The sequence below is a fragment of the Neoarius graeffei genome, chromosome 25 (genome assembly GCF_027579695.1).
Source record: "Neoarius graeffei isolate fNeoGra1 chromosome 25, fNeoGra1.pri, whole genome shotgun sequence".
NCBI lineage: Eukaryota > Metazoa > Chordata > Actinopteri > Siluriformes > Ariidae > Neoarius > Neoarius graeffei.
Genome location: NC_083593.1, coordinates 51462736 through 51487339, shown reverse-complemented (window position 1 = coordinate 51487339; position 24604 = coordinate 51462736). Strand labels below are relative to the sequence as shown.

General features: G+C 40.4%; 1 protein-coding gene across 2 annotated transcripts; it reads right to left on the bottom strand.

The window, feature by feature from the left end:
- Positions 1–950: 950 nt before the first annotated feature.
- On the bottom strand, positions 951–23697 carry gmcl1 (germ cell-less, spermatogenesis associated). 2 transcript variants are annotated; one of them, XM_060908376.1, is made up of 15 exons: positions 23466–23697; positions 18271–18460; positions 17025–17148; positions 11704–11800; positions 11483–11580; positions 9157–9269; positions 8990–9055; positions 8824–8908; positions 8651–8741; positions 5216–5356; positions 4907–4976; positions 4603–4678; positions 4387–4532; positions 2447–2534; positions 951–1814 (listed from the first exon to the last, which is right to left on the bottom strand). In XM_060908376.1, exons 2-15 carry the CDS (start codon positions 18444–18446, stop codon positions 1674–1676), a joined length of 1512 nt encoding a protein of 503 aa, XP_060764359.1. In that variant the 5' UTR covers positions 18447–18460; positions 23466–23697; the 3' UTR covers positions 951–1673. The 2 variants fall into 2 exon arrangements, with proteins under 2 accessions (XP_060764359.1, XP_060764360.1); XM_060908377.1 differs by having other exon boundaries at positions 18271–18457.
- Between the last annotated feature and the right edge of the window lie 907 nt (positions 23698–24604).

The window sequence follows — 24604 nt, the reverse complement described above, 5'->3', positions numbered from 1 at the left end:
GACAGGACCAGAGTGAACTACGTCGTCATTGACGGTCTTGTTATTATTAACAAGCATTAAGGCTATGCTACAGCAAAATAGGCTGAGGTGGCATGGTATGGACATGTTAGAATGGACGCAAACGACTTTCTTAACAGCTTCTCTTCAGTTCCACAGGAACGAGAAGTGTTGGTGCTCCTAAGAAGAGATACAAGGATGCCCAAAAAAAAAAGTATGGGATTGTTGATTGGGCTACAACACCAACTGACAGACTGCTCTGAAGGAGTATGGTTTGCAGTGGAACCAACAGACGGAAAGCATCTTGAGGACGAGAGACGCAAGAGACTAAAAGCTGCTCAAGCCCTAAAACTGGCATAACCTCCTCGGCAGATGCCAGAGTCGTCTTTCAGAGATAATGAAGCCTAAAAGGAGACTCACTAATGTAAAACTCAGAAAGAAAGCACTTCAAAATGACCTATAATTTCTTACAGACATACAAGACTAGCTATTCGATGAGGATTAAAGTAATAGCACCCCATCAAAAACTGTTACTTGGTGCACACCACACTCAGTCAGCATTGCATTTTATGGAATTTGTGGGTGTAGCTGAATGCAAATCAGCTTAGCCGTGAAAACACTTTGTAATTTCTGGCTGACTGGTATTTATTAACACACACACACACACGTATGTAGACAAAGCAGCACAACCTGGAAAGAGGACTTGGATTTTTTTTTTTTTAAGTTTGGTTTTGCATATGAAACTTTTACACACAACTTTACTAAGTGATTTTAATAAATGATGCAGAATAAGTACAGCTGTGGGTTTGGTTTTTTTTTTTGGTTTATCCCTGTGTTTTAATAAGGCGAGTATTATTCCTGTATGGAATACAAATAAAAATTGGTTACATAAGGTCAATCTTTGAAAACTGAATCCAAACAGGGATGAGGTGTTGAAGAAGCTGATTCAAAGCACCAGTATTTCATAATTTTATTATTGTTATTTTTTTTTATGGATTAAGCTCTTGTCTGATTACATATCAGCCAGCACTGATTTGCTCTTCATGTCTGAATAACGATGTTATTTTGGTCCGTATTGTACACATCATTTACATTTAAACCAAGATACATTCATCATGTATACATATTCACAATGTAATAAAATGTAATAAAATAATATATTACAGAATAACAGAAAATATGAAAATGGCAATTTTTTTTTTACAGAAGTGATGTCTGTAATTTGGAGTAGAGCTGCACTGGAAGAAAACGCAACCTCTATATATAAGAAAACACAAAGGCAGCACCAGTTTCTTTTCTTTTTTTAACCAGTACAAAAACACTGAATAATAAATAAGGAATGTCTGGCAAACTCAGAGCCAAATACAATATGAACAGACACAAGAATATAATGGTTAACTTCATACAAAACTAATTTCAACAACAGAAGTCGTCAAACTGTAACATGCACTCACCGTCTGTGGTTTGTTTAGGGTTTAATTATACCAAAACCGAAACTCGGAAATAAATATAAAAGTCAAATAAAACAAATTAATACAACCTGTATACACTTAAAAAAAAAATTTAAAAATAATAAAAATAATATACACGCAAGATTTAGAAAACTGATGCTAAAAATTGAGCGAATGGTAGGAAATGATGTCACAAGATCAGGATGGAACTGATTGGCCGGATGGTCATGATTTGCTGCGAGCGCTGCTTTCTGATTCGCCGGTCTCGGCCCGCCGTTCCGGGGAGGGGGAAGTGTACAGGAAGTTACAGCAGACGTAGAGTGGGAAAGACAAGAGACGGCTGTCCAGGTTCATCACCATGTACTCCTACACACACACAGCACGAAGTTTCCGTTTAGTGTTTTAACAAACTACTTGAGTGAACGACAAACTTCATTAAACTGACACCCATCTTTAATGAATATGCAAATTAGAAATCCCCTCAAATCAACACATGATCTGCAAAATCATTGCTGCTTGGCCTACATTTGCATACTGAACTTGATTGGCTCATGTTTTATGATGCAATAACATGCTGAACGCTGATGTCGATTTTCCCTGAGATTTTCAGCGCCTCCTATTTTTATTTTGTGTTCAAAACGTGCTTTTCTGATAAAGCTGAGGGCTGTGTGTATTACCCATAATGCATTGCAAGCATCCAGAAGGTTGTACACCATGTACAATTTGAAATGTTTTACACAAAACATTTCAAATGACCGTTAGTAACACGCATGGAGCTGGAGCTCATGTCTTTAGCATAACGTCCTCCGTTAGATTTCTACAAACAATAATTAGCTTATTAGCACGCTAAGCAGGTTATTAGCCTGGATGCAAAAAATTTCCTCTCACCAACACTTTAGTGCAGTTTCTATGTCTGTTCTGGTATGAATAAGAATGCTATCGTATAGTATTTGAAGTGTGGACTTTACCCGAGAAGTGAGTGTGTGTATGTGACAAACCTGATCTTTTTCCAGAGTGAGCAGCTGATAGCCTGTAGATCGGCTGCAAATCAGTTTGCCGCAGCTGTCGAATGACGCGAGCCGTAACCTGTCCAACAAGGAGAGAGAGTGAGAGAGGGGAAACACCAATATTGCAACAAACATCGCCACAAGCAGCGATCATAGGGGTCCAAGCACCCTTCACAACAGGATCACATTTATAATTATTGCTAAAGAGTCTCCTGTTGATCACCAGCAACCAGTTTCAACTAGACTGCTCCATCATAAAGGGGAAATACGCCAGCAAGGGGAAGAGACTAGCAGTCATGTGGCAATCAGAGATCATGGGAAGTCAATGAAATTCAGGGCCTTCTAGCAATGACCAGTGAAATAACTGTTGGGGCCGCGAAGTGGGCGGGTCCTGCGTTAAACTAATCTCAACTTTGAGGCAATGAGATTGAGGTGACTTAAAGTATACCGTTAACTGACAGATGACTCCAACAGTGGTTCCTTCAACCTTGTCAAAATGGAACATTATTTATTTCGCAGCAAGATTTCTGAACAGTCAGCGAGTCTCGGAAAACTTGTAACAAATCTGCAGGCAAGTTGCGTGATCTACATTTAAAAAAAAAAAAAAAAAAAAAGCATACGTAGCGAGACAGCTATGATCTTTTGCGCCCATTATGGTGTTTTCATTTTAATTACTTAAACTGAGGGACAAGGGTTTTGCGCTTCTTAACACCAGCACCCCTCGTTTCAGAATAGTCAGTTATATGCAAATGAGGTTAAAAGATGCTAATATGCATATTTCTTTTATGGTGTTTATAGCCACATTTTAAATGACTGCAAGAAGCATGGTTTGGCAAATGAAAGCACTTTCAGCCAAACTTACTGGCAGAATATAATATTTTTTTTCCCTACATCATTTAGGCCCAATTAATGCATGTATGCAAATTATATGATATATGCAAATTAGCTGGGTGAGACACTTTAAAGATGTTCATGTCCCACAGAAACTCATCTCATCTCATTATCTCTAGCCGCTTTATCCTGTTCTACAGGGTCGCAGGCGAGCTGGAGCCTATCCCAGCTGACTACGGGTGAAAGGCGGGGTTCACCCTGGACAAGTCGCCAGGTCATCACAGGGCTGACACATAGACACAGACAACCATTCACACTCACATTCACACCTACGGTCAATTTAGAGTCACCAGTTAACCTAACCTGCATGTCTTTGGACTGTGGGGGAAACCGGAGCATCCGGAGGAAACCCACACGGACACGGGGAGAACATGCAAACTCCGCACAGAAAGGCCCTCGCCGGTCAGAGGGCTTGAACCCGGACCTTCTTGCTGTGAGGCGACAGCGCTAACCACTACACCACCGTGCCGCCCACAGAAACTTCCAGATACTATTGGAGCAATAAAATAAAAAGAAAACCTATCAATATTCCCATTAATCCTCATAAACCATATGGAAATTAGATAATTTTATGCTAATTAGGCTCATTAATTATACACTGAAGTAAGGAGAAAAAAAAAAAAGCCTGGATTGTGCAGGGAAAAACAATGCAGCACAGAAAATGTCTTCAAAAATATAGCTTTATTCCCAGAATTAGCATCTTTCTTCTTTAATAAAATAAAATAAAATAAAAAACCACTGATCCATTGGAACAATCTGCCTGATTTAACAAACAAACAAACAAACAAAAAAAAAACAAACGTCAACGAGTTATAATTTATCAGTTTTACATCTCTTGGTCATACTTCAAATTTCTGTCTCAACTCCCTACTTATGAAGGATGATCACATGTTCGGATTATGCCATGATTCATCTTCCGATTGCAAAACTTTGTCATAAATATTGGCACTAATTAGAATTAAAAAAAAAAAAAAAAAAGTATGTCAGTGAAAAGTGAAAAGCTACAATGGAGTCAAATTTTGACCCGAGTACGTTATTACCTGAAAGCAAGGTGTCGTCGTGGCTGTAAGCTGACCGCGCCCCCGCACGGCTGACTGAGTGTATTCCTCTTAAACACGATGAAGCGGTTGGTGTAGGTGACCAGCAGATCAAAGCCGTAATTAAAACCTGTCCATCTCCAGCAGTACTGAGGACGAGATTCTCCAGTTACTTCACTTCAACTCTCGACACGACATTGTAATAACTCACAGACTTACATCTCCATCTTTGTTCAGCTTTCGACCGCAGCGCATGCTGTTCTGCTCAAATTCCTCCTTATTGGCCTCTTGGGGTCTAACACATGCATGGGCACATAGAAATAAGACAAATCAGACATTAAAATCTAATATAGCGGGTCTCTGCCTTGATGTGACGTCAAGTTAGCTTGTCAAGAGCCTTGACTGAGAAACGTGCATTTTGGTAAGTGAAGTTCTCTGTCCAATTAACTTTTCTTGCTAATCAGACCAATCTGTGAAATCCCACCCCGTTCTGACTTAACGTTTCGGGATTGATCCCACTCACCCGTTGTCATTCTCATGCTCTGTTCGAAGCATAGCGAACCACTGCTGCTTGTATATCTTGGACAACCAGTCTTAAAATAAGAGCAGAGAGAACAGCAGCAGGAGGTCATTTACATCCTCGGGAACTGATATTACAAAACTGTTACTGATAGTCAGATGAATAACTCAGGTTTTGGCGAACTTGAACCATGAGGAAGGACAAAATAAACACCAGGTGCTTAATAACTCATAGCCGATTAAAACCTGATCCGTTTGTACCTGAAGGTGAGATTATTATGAAGCTGCTGTAATCCGAGTGCAGGGATCTTACCTGGTGGAATGATGTTATCCCTCTCGAGGATGCGGGCTGAGGCCAGGTCGTTTATGATGTACTGCAGGCGGATGTGTCTGAAGACGGGGCTAAAAGGAGAGCCCTGCTCCGTGCACAGAAACGGCTCCTCCTCTCCCAGCTCTGTAGCAGAACCAACAGGGTGAGTGAGAAACGGACTGGTCTGGAAACGGATCTCAGACTCAAAAATCTATAAATAAAGTAAAACTGCTGCTGCTCTCCTATATGGCTGTGCAAAGATTAGATTTGCTTGTAAAGTGATGTAGAAAACTTGAAAGCGCTTGATACTTAAATTGTACTTTTTATAACAAATGTAAAGTGCTGTATTTTGAGTACTGATAACCAATTTCCTGCTTTATCAGATTTGAACCCCAGCAGCACTCACAAGACAAAATCAAAACTAGACCTGACCAGCAGGGGGTGCTAAGTCACAGTTTTAAAAGGTGAACATTTTGGAAAATGAAGCGGTTTGACCCAATCCGAAAGGGGGCTGTTCAATCTCGGATCATGTTTGATTGGGAAAAGACATGGACTCCTTCATCAAAGCTTGTCCAAGTCTGTGCACCAAAAGCTCACGAACAAGCAAGGAGAGAGGACTTGAACGTACCTTCTGAACTCAGTAAACCATATGGCTGTAGCACTGTTTTTGCGTATACGCCGAAACTACGGATAATGAGATCTAAAGCATTAGGGTTAATTATCGCTCGTGGGATTACAACACAAGTCTTTTAAAATGTCACAAACAACATATTTATGTATTTTAGTACGATGATGGATCATCACTGTTGTGTTGAGTGTTATTTTGTGAAACAAATGCAGCACGGACACCAAACATTTCAAAATCATATTTACAAATTCAATACCAGAAGTGCAAATTGAGAGTTTCATTATATATACACAGTGCCTTGAAAAAGTATTCATACCCCTTGAACTTTTTCACATTTTTCCACCTTACAACCACGAACTTAAAAGTTTTTATTGAGATTTTATGTGATAGACCAACACAGAGTAGCACGTAATTGTGAAGTGAAACGAAAATGATAAATGGTCTTCAAAATTTTAAACAAATAAAAATCTGAAAAACGTGATGTGCATTAGTATTCAGCCCCCCCTGCGTCAATCCTTTGTAGAGCCACCTTTTGCTGCAATTACAGCTGCAAGTCTTTTGTGCTATGTCTCTACCAGCTTTGCACATCTAGACACTGAAATTTTTGCCCATTCTTCTTTGCAAAATAGCTCAAGCTCAGCCAGATTGGATGGAGAGCATCTGTGAACAGCAATTTTCAAGTCTTGCCACAGATGCTCAATGGGATTTAGGTCTGGACTTTGACTGGGCCATTCTAACACATGAATATTCTTTGATCTAAACCATTCCGTTGTAGCTCTGGCTGTATGTTTAGGGTCATTGTCTTGCTGGAAGGTGAATCTCCTTCCCAGTCTCAAGTCTTTTGCAGCCTCCAACAGGTTTTCTTCCAGGATTGCCCTGTATTTATCTTCCCATCAACTCCAACCAGCTTCCCTGTCCCTGCTGAAGAAAAGCATCCCCATAGCATGATGCTGCTGCCACCACCATGTTTCACAGTGGGGATGGTGTGTGCAGGGTGATGAGCAGTGTTAGTTTTCCGCCACACGTAGCGCTTTGCGTTTAGGCCAAAAAGTTCAACTTTGGTCTCATCTGACCAAAGCACCTTCTTCCACATGTTTGCTGTGTCCCCTACATGGCTTCTTATGCCTGTCTTTCAACAATGGCTTTCTTCTTGCCACTCTTCCAAAAAGGCCAGATTTGTGGAGAGTACGACTTATAGTTGTCCTGTGCACAGATTCTCCCACCTGAGCTGTGGATTTCACTCCTCCAGAGTGATCATGGGCCTCTTGGCTGCTTCTCTGACCAGTGCTCTCCTTGCTCGCTCTGTCAGTTTAGGTGGACGGCCATGTCTCGGTAGGTTTGCAGTTATGCCATACTTTTTCCATTTTTGAATGATGGATTGAACAGTGCTTCTTGAGATGTTCAGAGCTTGGGATTTTTTTTTATAACCTAACCCTGTTTTAAACTTCTCCAGAACTTTATCCCTGACCTGTCTGGTGAGTTCTTTGGTCTTCATGATGCCGTTTGTTCTTCAGTGTTCTCTAACAAACCACTGAGGCCTTCACAGAACAAGTGTATTTATGCCGAGAGTAAATTACACACAGTAGGACTCTATTAACTAATTAGATGACTTCTGAAGGCAATTGATTGCACTGGATTGTATTTAGAGGTATCAGAGTACAGGGGGCTGAATACTAATGCACACCACATTTTTCAGATTTTTATTTATTTACATTTTTGAAGACTATTTATCATTTTCGTTTCACTTCACAATTATGTGCTACTCTTTGTTGGTCTATCACATAAAATCTCAATAAAAAACTTAAGTTCGTGGTTGTAAGGTGGAAAAATGTGAAAAAGTTCAAGGGGTATGAATACTTTTTCCAAGGCACTGTATACACACATCACACACACAAACAGTGCAACATGGTCACTCTAGCTGAGTACAGCAGGTGTGTGGGTGTGCGCGCGTGAAAATAACCACGTCGTAATATCTAATTATAGATTAGACTTTGAATTAATTGAAATTGGAGAAATGGCAAACAAACAAACACCTCAATAAAATAAATACATGTGGTGAATCTGCATTTTATTCAGACATTTATTGTATTTTTCTTTTTTACGGTTCATATTAACCATCACAAATGTCGTAAAATATTTCAGGGGAATTTTTCGACAGTGCCAAACTCAGTTTTTCTTCATTCACAACGCGATTCTGTCCCTCTTATGTCCAATTTGGGATTTTTTTTTTGCGTTTCATTTCTTTAAATTAATTTATACTTCAAGTTTTACTGGATTAATCAAGCTGTAACTTTATTTCCTGCAGAAGCTTTGAATTTGGGTGAGTTTACCTCTTAAAACTGTGGATCAGGTAATGGGTTAGAACAACACACGCACCATCATGGGGCACTGATAGGCTTTATTTGCTGTTACAGTTAGAGTTTTATTGAAAAATTATATATCATTAAAGCATAACGATTATCATAACTATCTAACACAATTATCTGCTTTGTGATAATTTTTTTAACCACTTTCATTTCACTGAACTAGTAAGTACATAGGAATAAAAAGGTTATGATCAGGACAAGTGAAAAATCTTACTGCTTGTCCGACTGGATTAAAAAAAAAAGTTAACGTCGAGCCCTGCAGATCCTCAACTTGCAGTTAAGAAAATCTTCCCAAGTTGGTTTTCCAATGGTTTTTAGATCAGATTACAAGCTTTAGCTGAACCCAACGCATAAAATAATGATTTATAGGAAAACTACAAATAATTCAATTTTCTTCTAAGCAGACGGACTTTCAAGTGGTGAGGTGTGTGAGTGCAAACGTACCGCTTCTTCTTTTACAGAGCCACGTATCTGCATCGACAAGAAGCTGCTTGATGGGACCATCCCACGACGGGTTGAGCTGCAGGAACATCCACTGTATGATCACAAAGCAGAGAAAGGGTGATTAAATAACACAAATATGACTCATTTGCTCGTCAACATCAGGACAGACGAACCTTCTTCAGTGCGGTGTACACGTCCATCTCCACTTGCATGACAAAAAGATCCGATGAGCGAATCAGCTGCTCGATTATCTCGACCCTTCATAAAACGCAGAAAAGTTAAACATGGGGAATACTTCATCAAGGTAGCAATGTGTGAATTAAAGAGAGGGACAGATACCCCAGCTCCTTCATCAGGTCCACATTTTGATGGGTCATCAGGTTATTGAGAAGCCACTCCAAACACCTGTAAAAGCACACGCACTCGGATCATAATGCCATGTAGAAAAAGTCACCCATAACGGAAAAAACAAACAAACAAAAAAAACCCCCAAATCCAAAACTGACTTCTTCGTGACAGAGTCCAGGCCATACATATTAGCAGCGGCGTAGAAGCCACACACCGTCTTCACATTGATGTTCTCCTTCATGGTTTCACCACACTGCTGGATTAGTCCGTCCTACACACACACAGATTATAAATGATGTCATGGCACAACAACTTAGTCTTTAGAAAGCTAACAACCAACTCATGATCGCTATAGACAGTGGAATATTATTTTAAAATTCTCCTGCTTGGAGGAAAGGCAAACAAACATCAAAACCCTGTTCAAGGGCACTTTCATTTTCATACCTATTAGACAATTTTCCGAGTCTGAATCAGAGTGAAATTTATCCCTTCGGTTCGTTTATAATTTGGTTTGGTGTCAGACGAGATATAATAAGCAATCATTGAACTCGGTTTTCACAAAATATCGTGATTTGTTAGGGGCGAGCAAACAGCAATTATCTGCCGATGCTCAAAGCGGAGACTAACAAATCACGATATTTTGTGAAAACAGTTCTGTAATCAATCATTCTATCATTAAAATTATTATTATTTTTTGAAATACTGATTATAAAGTTTGCATGACGAGTAAACAATAAGGAAATCAGATGGATTTACTGTTTTGTTTGCATCTCACAGAACTCAAAATACAAAAGTGTGAAGTAACGGTGCACGAGCAGACCATGATTTGCAGGCAGTTATTTGCAGTTTGCTCAGCCAATCAAAATGGCGTAAAATAAATAAATGAATCAATAAAAATGTTATATATACACACACACAACTGTGCAAAAGTCTTAGGCCCCGTTTTTTTTTTTATGCCTCCACTACCGCAAGGTGCAGGAGGCATTATGTTTTCGGGTTGTCCGTCCCGAAACCTTGTGAACGCGATATCTCAAAGACTAATGAAAGGAATTTCACCAAACTTTCACCATTTGTGCGCTTTGGGACAAACATGAACTGATTAGATTTTGAGATCAAAAGGTCTAAGGTCAAGGTCACTGTGAGGTCAAATGTCTGTCCGAAAACCTTGTGAACACAATATCTCCAAGGCTGATACAAGTAATTTCACCAGGTCAAGATTACTGTGAGGTCAAATGTCCATCCCCAAATCACAACTTAATAAGGCGTGTAGTCTACCGGGCGGAGGCATCCCATCGACGCCATTGGCGTCGAGTTCTATCTAGTTTCATACAAACTTTGTTATAGATTTCTATTTTATGACTTCTACATTATCGAGTCAAAACATTACAAAAGCATTTTTAGAGTTCCAAACGTTCGTTTTCCAGCACAAAATTAAATGTTACAGGAAAAAAAAAAAAATTGTATCTGAGCAGCATATTCCATAAGAGAGCAATTTCCAGATTAAAAAAGAAAACATGATGAAGGCTACTGGGTTTTGGTTGACTTTGTTTAATTTATTATGGCTTACTGATTACTGTTTATAGTATTTTTTTTTTAATGTTGAAACATTTCATTTCATTAGTCAAGTCAACTTTATTGTCAAATATGCTATACATGCTCGACATACAGCACAGATTAAATTTCAGTCCTCTCTGACCCACGGTGCAAACAGGCAATGCAATAAATAAAAATAAAAATAGAATATTTAAAAAACAAACAAACAAACACTATAAACAGTATAAATAAACAGTATAAACACTAGATAAGAACTAGACAGACTAAACACTCAGACAATATAAACAGTGTAAACACTAGATTATTTTCTTAAAGCCATTTTTGGTCGACAGCATTTCTTTACATGTGCCTAAGACTTTTGCACAGTGCTGTGTGTACAGTATATATCCCAAACACAGAACAAGTAATAAATACAGTATATTTAAAAATATTTGGTGCAGTAGATCTAGTTTTTCCCCCCATGGCTCTGTGCTATAGCTCAGTTTCTGACTCAATCTAGCAGCTTGTGACACGTCCACAAGGGGGGGGGCGGGCCCAAACACATGGCATGTCCAGCTCACACCCTGCAGGGGAGTCGATTCAGAGTTGAATCAGTTTCGTTCACTTGGAAGCGGACTGAGACCGCCTCATGACTACCAGACGCTCTCTGACTGGATGTTTCGGTCCATAGCCGAGTGCGTGTGTGTGAAATGATATAGAAAATTTAACAGACTGATCCTCTGCACTACACTGGGAACTCGCTGTGTGGTACAGTGTGGCTACAAATCAGTTCTAAACAGAGACATTAGAATGACTGTTGAACTGCATCCCTGTTTCGCACCTATGCAAGAAGGGGAACCAAATTCAGTACGGGGACGTGGAATGGTGTTCATATTTATGTATTAAATGCATGAAAAATCTTCCCTTCCTGCTGAAATAAAGTGCACTGACCAGCTGGAGCATGCAGGCGGCAGCCAGGATACTGACAACTCGGCTGGGTTTGATCAGAACATCGTCTCTGTAGAGGGAGCCGAACACCACCTGCAGAGCTACACACACACACACAAAATCCAGCTTCCTGATTCAGCACTGACCGAGCAGAGAGAGGCGACTGTGTAAAATATAAAAACACACACAGTGTAGCGTCTTCTTCCACTTTCTCACACACACACCTTCTGTGTCGATATTCTGATCCGGAATCTCCAACTGGATGACCATCATGTTGGATTCCTTCCAGGAGCCACTGAACATGCTGGAGAAGTATCCCGACTGCACAGAGAACAATAAGGAGGATGACTGGGAGATTATTAAAAAAAAACAAAACCCAGACACAAGGAATTAAAACTTCATTATGGCAATTTGGAATGTGAAGACGTGCACCAATCTTCCATTTTCATATCACGATAGCTGAACATTTCCGTACGGATGCTCCCGATAGTTAACGTGTGGCTTCTCCTGATTGATGGTTGGCATTTTTAACTGTAAACAGACTTCAGTCGTAGTGTCCCATTTGGGATCGAGCTTCAACCATGAGCCCTTTTTTGTTCACTCTGTATTTAGCTTTGATAAAAGAACGAGACTGTTAAAGACAGCGTAGCTCACTCCGGCCCTGTCTAGTCCAGAAGGAACGATCTAAAGTGGGCCACCTTGTGCAATAAATGTTGCAAGCTATATATAGAAGTAATATCCACCCTAGGAACACCGACCTATTTACCAGAAAGAATCCAAAACGGTGAGGAATTGACTGAGAAGCGATTTTTGTCTAACTGCTCATTAAGGCTTAATTAGTCCATAACTTCATTAATAATTGTAATTAAGCAAATCTGGGTAGAAGTTCTATGCACCCGAGGTACCCCTACCTTCATGCCAGAAAGAATCAAAGTCGGTGAAGAATTGAGGGAGAAGAAGCGATGTGTGTGGAAACTGCTCGTTAGGGATTGATTAATTACTTCATATCTTCATTATTAATTGCAATTATGCAACTCTGTGTAGATGTTACAGTGGGGCAAAAAAGTATTTAGTCAGCCACCAATTGTGCAAGTTCTCCCACTTAAAAAGATGAGAGAGGCCTGTAATTTTCATCATAGGTACACTTCAACTATGAGAGACAGAATGGGGAGAAAGAATCCAGGAAATCACATTGTAGGATTTTTAATAAATTAATTGGTAAATTCCTCGGTAAAATAAATATTTGGTCACCTACAAACAAGCAAGATTTCTGGCTCTCACAGACCTGCAACTTCTTTAAGAGGCTCCTCTGTCCTCCACTCGTTACCTGTATTAATGGCACCTGCTTGAACTTATCAGTATAAAAGACACCTGTCCACAACCTCAAACAGTCACACTCCAAACTCCACTATGGCCAAGACCAAAGAGCTGTCAAAGGACACCAGAAACAAAATTGTAGACCTGCACCAGGCTGGGAAGACTGAATCTGCAATAGGTAAGCAGCTTGGTGTGAAGAAATCAACTGTGGGAGCAATTATTAGAAAATGGAAGACATACAAGACCACTGATAATCTCCCTCGATCTGGGGCTCCACGCAAGATCTCACCCTGTGGGGTCAAAGTGATCACAAGAACGGTGAGCAAAAATCCCAGAACCACACGGGGGGACCTAGTGAATGACCTGCAGAGAGCTGGGACCAAAGTAACAAAGGCTACCATCAGTAACACACTACGCCGCCAGGGACTCAAATCCTGCAGTGCCAGACGTGTCCCCCTGCTTAAGCCAGTACATGTCCAGGCCCGTCTGAAGTTTGCTAGAGAGCATTTGGATGATCCAGAAGAGGATTGGGAGAATGTCATATGGTCAGATGAAACCAAAATAGAACTTTTTGGTAAAAACTCAACTTGTCGTGTTTGGAGGAGAAAGAATGCTGAGTTGCATCCAAAGAACACCATACCTACTGTGAAGCATGGGGGTGGAAACATCATGCTTTGGGGCTGTTTTTCTGCAAAGGGACCAGGACGACTGATCTGTGTAAAGGAAAGAACGAATGGGGCCATGTATCGTGAGATTTTGAGTGAAAACCTCCTTCTATCAGCAAGGGCATTGAAGATGAAACGTGGCTGGGTCTTTCAGCATGACAATGATCCCAAACACACCGCCCGGGCAACGAAGGAGTGGCTTCGTAAGAAGCATTTCAAGGTCCTGGAGTGGCCTAGCCAGTCTCCAGATCTCAACCCCATAGAAAATCTTTGGAGGGAGTTGAAAGTCCGTGTTGCCCAGTGACAGCCCCAAAACATCACTGCTCTAGAGGAGATCTGCATGGAGGAATGGGCCAAAATACCAGCAACAGTTTGTGAAAACCTTGTGAAGACTTACAGAAAACATTTGACCTCTGTCATTGCCAACAAACGGTATATAACAAAGTATTGAGATGAACTTTTGTTATTGACCAAATACTTATTTTCCACCATAATTTGCAAATAAATTCTTTAAAAATCAGACAATGTGATTTTCTGGATTTTTTTTCTCATTTTGTCTCTCATAGTTGAGGTATACCTATGATGAAAATTACAGGCCTCTCTCATCTTCTTAAGTGGGAGAACTTGCACAATTGGTGACTGACTAAATACTTTTTTGCCCCACTGTATATGCACCACAGGCAGACCTACCTTCCTGTCAAAAAGAATTAAAAAAAAAAAAAAAAAACTCGGTGAAAAATTGAGAGAGAAGAAGAGATTCCTGTGAAATGTGGACGACGGACAGCACATGATGGCATAAGTTCGTTGCCTGTTGGCTGGATGAGCTAATAACTAAGCACAATCAGCTCTTGTAGTGAAGATTAATCACAGAAATGACTCCAGGATTATTTGGACTGACATTTGGGATTAATTCACATGATCGACTAACATACTACACAGATATCTAACTTAACACTAACCAGACTGCTCCATTTTCATTAGATTAGTGGATTAAGTAAGGAATATACAGTATTGTGCACAAGTCTTCAGCTTCCTATTTTTTCTTTTTTATACAAACTTCGTTATAAATTTCTATTTTATGACTTCTACATTATCGAGTCTAAACATTACAAAAACATTTTAGAGTACCAAAAGTTCGGTTTTTTTTTTCCCCAGCACAAAATTAAATGCTACAGAAAAAAAAAAGTTCATATCTGAGCAGCATATTCCCTAAGAGAGCACTTTTCAGATTAAAAAAAGAAACCATAATGAAGGCTACTGGGTTTTGGTGCAAAACTAAGAAGTGAATGTGATAGTCAAAGTGTCCAGAAGAACTGTGGCTGGTTCTGGAAGATGCTCCTACAGCGCATTTCCGCATAAAACTGCACTACTAATATATATATATATATATATATATATATATATATATATATATATATATATATATATATATATATGAGAGTGATTCCACGCTTATGGGTACTGAAATGGGGACATGAACTTATTTTTAAAAATTCACCTAAAACCATTTCTTTTTTTTACCATCAGGTCACAAAACATGTAATCTTTAATGAATGATATGTTAAAAGATAACTTTAATTTTCTGAGATGTAATAAAAACATATTTATATGCCAAAGTCAGAACGTAACAGAAGCGTTGTGGACATATAGATTCTCAATTTTAACAATGTAGAATTACTTTTTGAAACATAGGAAGGTGATGTTTTAGCAAATATAATTAATAAACATGTGTAGTAGAATAAACATACACATTCTTTCAATAAGATTAACATGGTATATAGCTAGATTATAATTCATTTGTAACAGACGCGAGATGGACAGTCGTAACAGAAGTAATGTAACCGACATCATTTTGGAACTCATAGGCTTGACTTTGACATATAAATATGTTTTTATTACATCTCAGAAAATTAAAGTTATCTTTTAACATATCATTCATTAAAGATTACATGTTTTGTGACCTGATGGTAAAAAAAGAAATGGTTTTAGGTGAATAAGTTCATGTCCCCATTTCAGTACCCATAAGCGTGGAATCACTCATATATATATATATATATATACACACACACACACATACACACAAGGCTTGAAATTCATATATTTTTTCACCAGCCAGCCGGACTAGTCACCTTCCAAAGTAACTCGCCAAACAGAAAATCAACTCGCCAAAATTTGTTCATGTATGAATTTTACTTCTGTCAAAAATAACACGAGAGAGTAGTTACCATTGTTCATGACTAATGTGCATTTATTTCAAGACCCAAGTATTTTGATACTGTTTTTTTTTTTTGCACACTTTACAAATTGCCATTTGCTGTTCCACGTCCTCCTCACGATATCCAAAAAAATGCCAGATGACTGACCCCTTACTAGTTCTTTTAGGAACCAATTCGTCCGCTTTTAATTTGTCGCTGAAATTGACAGAGCTTACACGGTAGCCTATGCAACACCAGCGATTCCAAGAACTGAGTCAGCGCTGTAAACCGAAACTAGGAAATCTTCCCGCAAGTTCCTTTCAGCACCGAGATGTCGCCCGGGATTGGTTGGCGAGTGTGTGATGTTATTGTTTTTTTTTTTCCCTTAGGCAGCCTCTCACGTTACTGCCTGAGGGACAGGGAGAAAACCACCGGAAAAGGTTTTAAACAAATGCAACAAACACGAAACAAACGCAAGTCGGCAGATGACCATAAAATACTCGATAGTTACAATATAATAATTATATGTATCTCACACACAATTTTCGGAGATATATCAAGTATATTCAATATATCGCACAGCCCTAGTCTGAATCTTCGCTTCATATATATTTTTTTATTTTCAACTAGCCAGCCGGGCTGCCTAGTGACAGGAATTACCCGCCAAATGACAAATTAAGTCGCCTTGGGCGACCAGACCACCGCGAATTTCGAGCCCTGAAATAAATAAATAAATAAAGCAAAGGGTCGTCTCACACCAAATATCGACTGTTTCATTTATTATGGCTTACTGTTTACTGTATTTTTTAATGTTGAAACATTTCATTTCATTATTTTTTAAGCCATTTTTGGTCGACAGCATTTCTTCACATGTGCCTAAGACTTTTGTACTGTACTGTACATCACTCCTGGGGTGTGCAGTTTTAGGAAAATAACCTGCGAGTGGTGTGATGAAGCAGAATTACTGTTACCACCCTGAAGTGTGTTATTCTTTACTTATTTCATCGTGAGTTATCAACCATTACAATTTTTAATAATTTATTCACAACAATTTATGCATTTATAGTTGCATTAAAGTTACTTCAACCTGTCAAAGCACTGACACTGCAAACTCCTTACATTAATGATAAATAAATAAATGCCTCCTCACAGAGAAATGCCAATGTCAGTGATTACACGTGCAAATTGTTACTACAGAAACAACAACGAATCAGAACGAGTGTATGAATATAAACCTGTGATCTGTAGCTGCACTACTGTCAGAGTTGCTGTTCTAGGAAAGAAATCAAAAGCTTCTGACTGATCCGAATGAAAAATTCAACAGCGGTGTTGTCGTGTTAGTAACACAGGGTGAAGAGTGCACGCTACCTGACACAGGTAAACTTTGTGCAGGTTCCAATCCTGGCCGAGCGCACAGATACGGATGTCGCTGTTCTCGCCGTTCAGGAACAGTGTCTGATAGATGTACTTCGACGTGCTCTTCAGCTTCTTCCTGGTTCAGCCCAGTCAGGGAAAGCAAAGACAAAGCAAGAGGAAGAGTAACTCATACCAAAATTTAGATCAGGTATTAATTCGTTAAAAATCTGTGAAACTATATGCATTAAGAATGTTAAGGGTGTGCAAACATTTGCACATAATCGTACAGAAATGTTAAAGCAATAGTTCGGGATTTTTGACATGAATCTGTATGGCATCCCCGTCAACAGTGTCGTACAAACACACTGACTTACCCCCGACAGCATCCTGCGAGTCCAGTTCTTGTCCAGACGAAAGCGGTCCGGCAAGTTTGTTGGGGTCACGAAAGTAAAACGTTTTTCTTCTCAAAACAGTATGTGTTCAAAAGAGTGATATATTTGCATCACAAAACCGTTGCCAAATAAAAAGTCAGACCTCGCAATTATTTGGCGCTATATTTTGTCTCCCTCGGTATCACTGCGCGCTGTCATGTTGACATCTGCGCAGGAATCAACACCTTTCCCATTGTTTGGCAATGATTAGGAGTTCAGATCAGCGGCGCTAACGAGCTGCGGCTCCAGCTTCACCTTCTTCCACTTTTCTGTCCACCCTTTCTCTCTCTGCCCGTTCTAACTCCACCTGGCGAATTTCTTCATCTGTATATTCGGGTTCATAAAGATATCCCTTTGGCTGTGAGATGAAGTCAATGTTTTCAACGTCGCTGTCGTAGTCAGACATGTTGTCGCTAACTTTGCTAGCGGTAAACAATGAATGAAACAGCCGTGGCTGTCACCTGGCGGTAGCGCGCAGTGATAAGAAGGGAGAGAAAATAGTGCCAAGCGATTTCGAGGTCTGACTTTTTATTTGCCAACGGTTTTGTGATGCAAATATATCACTCTTTTGAACACATACTGTTTTGAGACGAAAAACGTTTTACTTTTGTGACCCCAACAAACTTGCCGGACTACTTTCGTCTGGACCAAAACCGGACTCGCAGGATGCTGTCAGGGGTAAGTCAGTGTGTTTGCACGACACTATTGATGGGGATGCCATACAGATTCATGTCAAAAATCCCGAACTATCCCTTTAATATCGCTTTCGATGATGGTATACCGTTGACAATTTACCAGTTGTGTGTGTGTGAGAGAGACAGAGAGACCTGCACGGTGTGTCCAGCAGACTGTCCTCTTCGTCTGGTTCACTGTCACACTCGTAGCGTGAGCTTCGTTTCCTCTTCTTGCACTCACAGGTGTGTGCGCTTCCTGCGCAGCGGGGTTGCGGCGTCTCGCTGAGGCGGTGGGGAGAGGCTTGGAAACGACTCCCGAGCGACCCCATCCTTCTCCGACCTGCTGAAAACACACACCGCCAACACACCTGTGAGTGGATACGAGTGTACCGCGCAAGAATTTATCACACAAGAGCACTTTTACGATTTCAGTGACAACATCTGAACTCACAGTGACCAGTTTCAGGATCACTGAGCTCCTGTGATCAAAGTTCAATAGTACGAGATTCATGATGTACATAGGAACGTGGACACACGTCGGGAGTTTATGAACATTTTACAGACAACTGTGGAAAACTAGAAATCCATATCTGTCACATATGCAACACACACCCCTTCCATGTTGGCATGACTGCATCATACAGACTTTTCAGGAGCACTTTCATACTTTGTTCTATCACCTCCCCAAGATGTTCTATCGGATTCCGATCCAGTGACTGGGAAGTGATTTGTGACATGGTGCACTATCATGCTGGAAGTAACAGTTAGAAGATGGTAAACTGTGGCTATGAAGGGATGATCATATACCCCTTATCCACCAAATCAGTTCCAGGGCTGGTTCGGGGCCAGTGCTGGTGCTGGTTCACAACTCGTTCAACTTGCGAGCCAGCTGAGAACCAGTTTGCTTTTCCATAGCTCACGGTGCTAAGGGAAGCCACGTCATTACGTCGCTGTATACGTCAGTTACGTCGCTACGTTTGCATAAACCTTGGCGCGAATATCAAAGCAAAAACAACACGGAAGAAGCAGCAACAACAACAACAACAACAATAATAATAATGGATGACTTCGCGTTTGTACAGCTGCTGCTTCTCGTCGCTTAAAAATGGAGATCTTTCGCGGTCTTGTTATTGTTGTTGGTCTTAACAACTCCGCCTCCCCGCTGACGTAAGCGGTTCTTTCCTCTGGCCCAGCAGAGAGTTGGTGCTAGCCTGGAACCGGTTTTTCTGGCCCCAGAGCCAGTTCTTTGTCAGTGGAAACAGAAAACCCGGTTCCAAACTAAGCACTGGCCCCGAACCAGCCCTGGAACTGCTTTGGTGGAAAAGGGGCAATAGTCATCAACGATATTCAAATAGACTGCTGCATTTAACTGAGGACTGATTGGTGTTAACAGACCCAAAGTGCACTTAAAAAAAAAAAAAAAAAAAATTCCCCATACCATTACACCACCACCACCACCAGGCTGGACTGTTGACCCAAGGCAGGTCAGGTCCATGGATTCGTGCTCTTGGTGCCAAATTCTGACCCTACCATCTGTGAGCCTCAGCAAAACCAAGATTCATCAGACCAGGCTAGATTTTTCCAGTCTCAGCTTTCTGTTCTTGGCTGATAGAACTGGAATCCGACACGGTGGTCTTCTGCTGTTGTAGCAGGAATGTCATCAGCCTCGAGGTTTGATATCTTGTGCATTCTGAGAGGCTTTTCTGCTCACCACAAGTGTACAGAGCGGTTATGTGAGTTACTGTCGCCTTTCTGTCAGTTCAGAGCAGTCTGGCTCTTCTCCGTTGATCTCTCTCATCGACAAGGTGTTTCTGTCCACAGAGCTGCTGCTCACTGGATGGGTTTTGTTTTTTTTTTTAAACTGCACCATTTTCTATATTCAGAACCAAAAAAATCATGGTTTGTGCATCATGAAATTTCATTCCTATACCTTTTGAGAAGTATGTTAAAGAGAAATTTGTTTAAAAAAATGTTAATATTCGTTGGACTTAGCAGTTACATCAACTGGATGCCTTCCATCATTAGATTAGACTTTATTGATCCCTTTGGGGGCGGCACGGTGGTGTAGTGGTTAGCGCTGTCGCCTCACAGCAAGAAGGTCCGGGTTCGAGCCCCGTGGCCGGCGAGGGCCTTTCTGTGCAGAGTTTGCATGTTCTCCCCGTAGGTTTCCTCCGGGTGCTCCAGTTTCCCCCACAGTCCAAAGACATGCAGGTTAGGTTAACTGGTGACTCTAAATTGAGCGTAGGTGTGAATGTGAGTGTGAATGGTTGTCTGTGTCTATGTGTCAGCCCTGTGATGACCTGGTGACTTGTCCAGGGTGTACCCCGCCTTTCGCCCGTAGTCAGCTGGGATAGGCTCCAGCTTGCCTGCGACCCTGGAGAACAGGATAAAGCGGCTACAGATAATGAGATGAGATGATCCCTTTGGGCGGGTTCCCTCAGGGAAATTAAGATTCCAGCAGCATCATTACAGATAAACAGAGAAAAGAAACAGAGAAAACTTCTAGATAAATAAAAAAAAAATTAAGTATTTACATATACAAATATAAAAGAATAAGATATGGGGAAGAGAGGAAGGGGGGAGAGAGAGAGAGGGGAAGAAAAAAAAGGGGGGTGCAGCAGGAAAGATATTGAACTTTATATTGCACATTGTCAGGCTAGGCTACTGCTCCTTCCCGTCCTCTGTCCTCCTGTTACCCCTCCTCCCCCCCAGAGAGGAGTTGTACAGTCTGATGGCGTGAGGGACAAAGGAGTTTTTAAGTCTGTTCGTCCTGCACTTGGGAAGGAGCATTCTGTCACTGAACAGGCTCCTCTGGTTGCTGATGACGGTGTGCAGAGGGTGACTGGCATCGTCCATGATGTTCAACAGTTTGTCCATAGACCTCTTCTCTGCCACCGTCACCAGAGAGTCCAGCTTCATGCCGACCACAGAGCCGGCCCGCCTGATCAGTTTGTCCAGCCTAGATGTGTCCTTCTTGGATGTGCTGCCCCCCCAGCACACCACGGTGTAAAACAGGACACCGGCGACCACAGACTGATAGAACATCCATAGGAGTTTCCTGCAGATGTTAAAGGACCACAGCCTCCTAAGGAAGTATTGAGGTTTTTCACCCACGTGACCAAGTCATGTGAGGCTGCCATTTTGGACTTCACGGCTCGAATCAGTTTGAATGCGAGGAAGGCGACAAACGAAAAACATAAAAGAAAAAGGAGCGAGATGCAGAAAACACCTTCACTATCCAGCGACGTAGGGCATTTACAGGGCGAGCAGAGGGAGAGGTATTTGCAAAAATTGAGGTTAACAGGCTTAGAGAACGACGTTTACCTGCTTCCACCAGGATTGTTCACTGACGTACGGAAGTACACGAAGCCCTCGTCTTTACCTGACTTCGGCCCACATGATCTGTATACCTATGTCGTTAAAAACCCATCGCCATACACAGGTATTGATCTGAAAGCGTATAAGAGTTTGGATGCCTACAAATATTTTGTGTCAGGCTGGGTAACATGCCTACATCAGCGGGTCGTCCCTGGAGCCGGTGGTCGCCATCTTATTACAGCTAAGGTTTGTTCACATTTTCATTTACTTTCGGTCCTCAGGATAAACAAAATGTTATTAAATGTCATTGAAATAACTTCTTAGTCTGTTGAGACATGGCCCGTTATAAATTTGCTGTTACCAGGCAATGACCAAGAACTGTATTATTAGGGTCGGTGTAGTTGTAGCAGTGTACTAGCAGCTAGCTGTTAGCACTAGCTAATGTCAACAACATATGCTAGTATGTTACTGTAGCAATGTTTACATTCAGTCATTTGGATGACTGTTAAAACCTTTCAGCCTCAAGTTTTTCCTTTACTGTATTTACTAGTTTACTGTAATTATGATCCAGCAGCTATTTACACCGGATCCAGTGTAAATAGCTGCCGGAGCGCGCTCCAGAACCTCAGCCGGAGCACTCCGGGAGCAAGCCGGAGCGTGCTGCTTAATTTGAGGGGGAGCAAGCCGGAGCGCGCTGCTTAATTTGAGGGGGAGCAAGCCGGAGCGTGCTCCGGCAGCTATTTACACTGGCTCCGTTGACATTAGTTAGCTTGACCTTCAAAATGGCGGACACCGGGGCGTCACGTGACCCTGTGACGTCAGGTGAAAAACCTCAATAGCCTGCTCTGTCCCTTCCTGTATAAGTGATTGGTGTTACAAGTCCAGTCCAGCTTGCTGTCCAGCCACAGCCCGAGGTACTTGTAGGAATCCACAGCCTCCACCTCGACTTCTTCGATCAGAACTGGTTGTGACCTTTGGTCCGGACCTCCCAAAGTCAATGACCAGCTCCTTGATCTTCGAGGTGTTGAGCTGCAGATGATTCCTGTTGCACCACACAGCCAAGTCCCTCACCAGGCTCCTATACTCCTCCTGTCTGTCCTCATAATTGTCTGTGTAGAATCCTAAAGGTATGGTTCTACCCATGATCATTTTTCGAACCTTGAGATAAGAAGGAGAACTGGTTGCTGTGGCCTGGGAATCAGCATAAGCTACTGCCGTCTCATTTACTTTGGGCGTGTGGCACGAATGTCAGATGGCAGGCTCCCAAAATTCCTGCTAGACTGAGTTCTCACCCATGGCTCTAGAAGTATTGGACGCCCAAGACTAAACATCCTGAAGACACTGGGTAACGATCTTGAGCTGTATCTAGGACAGGATTACGATATTGCCATGGGGAAGCTGTGCATTGGATTCAACTAAATGGCACCGAATCCTACGTTCCGCCAAATAACGATTAAGAGATTGTGAGCAGGCAGACCCGTCGCAAGACAGATGAAGACCTGACCAAGGTACAAGGCAGTATCACAGTTCATACTGAAAATGTAAAAAGCACATAGTAATTTCTTGGTTCATTCAACAAGTGTTTTCTAACAGGTTTTCTGTCTTCACAGTGAAATAAACATCTTAGGTCTACTATTAACAATGAAAAGGACTACTTTTTTGCTTTTCGTAGATTTAATATGCAAATCAACACATTTAAATATGCGCATACATACATGTTTAATTAGATGAAGCCTGATTTGCGTTCATTTCATTCAACAAAAAGAAAACAGGCAAGAATATCAGCGATTAATTGCTGGATTCGGTTTATTTATCTATTTTTAAGTGACTCTATTCAACTTGTTTTAAAATACTTTTCCCACTAGATATTTTTTCCAAGCACGTCAAAGTGTATAATAGAGGTGAACTGAACTGCTAGTCTTTATCTACCCAACAACAGCATACATATAACATACATTAAAAAAAATGCTTCCTAATTAAATGATATGAATTAATATGAAATTAATTATAAGATTAATTTTGTTTCTCACCTGGAATTCCACTGGAGGAAGAAACTCTGCGATGCTAAAACTAACCAGGCTGAAATTTCCTCTCCCACTCCACACACCGCTCACTGAAACTTATTTACAACTAAATTAAACATTTAACAATTCTCTAACAGTCTAATTTATACACTTTACATATCTGTAAAACACAAAAGTCGCTAATATTACTAAACAAAAGCAAACACCAACAAGCACAACACTTTCTCTATGATTTGTACGGAACTGTATTCAAGCGTGTGCTGCCACCTAGCGGCCTGGAGAACGAAAAAAAAATATATATATATATTGTACTATAATATACTGTGCTAGTATTTTTAATTAATAAATGTTATTTATATTTATATAATTTATATAATTTACATGAGTTGGCTTGAAATGTTGCTCTGTCACTGTTTTTGTATCTGTTTGAATAACTTTTTATTTTTGATGTATTTATAACAGTGTTTATACGGGAGGCTCTCATCACCATGGTGTTTTTCAGACAGGTCCTGCACATATATAATCATATCTATCAAATAATATGAATGGAAATTATACAAATAAAAACCAAGAGCGAAATATAATATAAAATGTATGTAATATGAATAAAATTAAGTTCATCTTAGAAACAATTTGAAATCATTAAAGCTGGATGCCTGTCTTACAGTAATATTTATATGACTCTATATTCTGTACTAATATATTCTATATCTATTCGATATTTGTTCTCCATGTACTAGGACTAAATTGTCTAAATTTATGGCAACATCAGCATCCTATTAAATATAGGGAAGAACAGAGAAATTATCAAAGGGAACAATCTTATTTTTTTTAAAAAGTCTCGTATAAATAAGTTATAATGCAAAATTGAAAATAAATTATGTAGGAAATGTTGTAGTTAAAGATGCCCATGGATAGAAAAAAAAGGAAAACAAGTAAACAAGCAAGAAAATTAATTTAAAAACATACATATAAGAGGAAACAGGTTTTTTTTTAAATCTCAGTTATCTAATCCAATGGGAAAATGTTTTAAAATATCTAAATAATCCTGATTTGATCCCTGTCAATCATAACAGTGTGTTATTTACTTATTTACTCTTACACGGATTATTTACAAGAACGTTTTAGCTTCGGGAATCGAGAAA

Bases quoted from the DNA above. Each gene is read 5' to 3' on its own strand.
- gmcl1 (XM_060908376.1), bottom strand. From the start codon at position 18,446: ATGGGGTCGCTCGGGAGTCGTTTCCAAGCCTCTCCCCACCGCCTCAGC. The intron at 8,742-8,823 runs GTTCGTCTGTCC...GTGATCATACAG, and splicing joins TGTACACCGCACTGAAGAAG to TGGATGTTCCTGCAGCTCAA. The intron at 4,679-4,906 runs GTGAGTGGGATC...TGCATGTGTTAG, and splicing joins GAGCATGAGAATGACAACGG to ACCCCAAGAGGCCAATAAGG.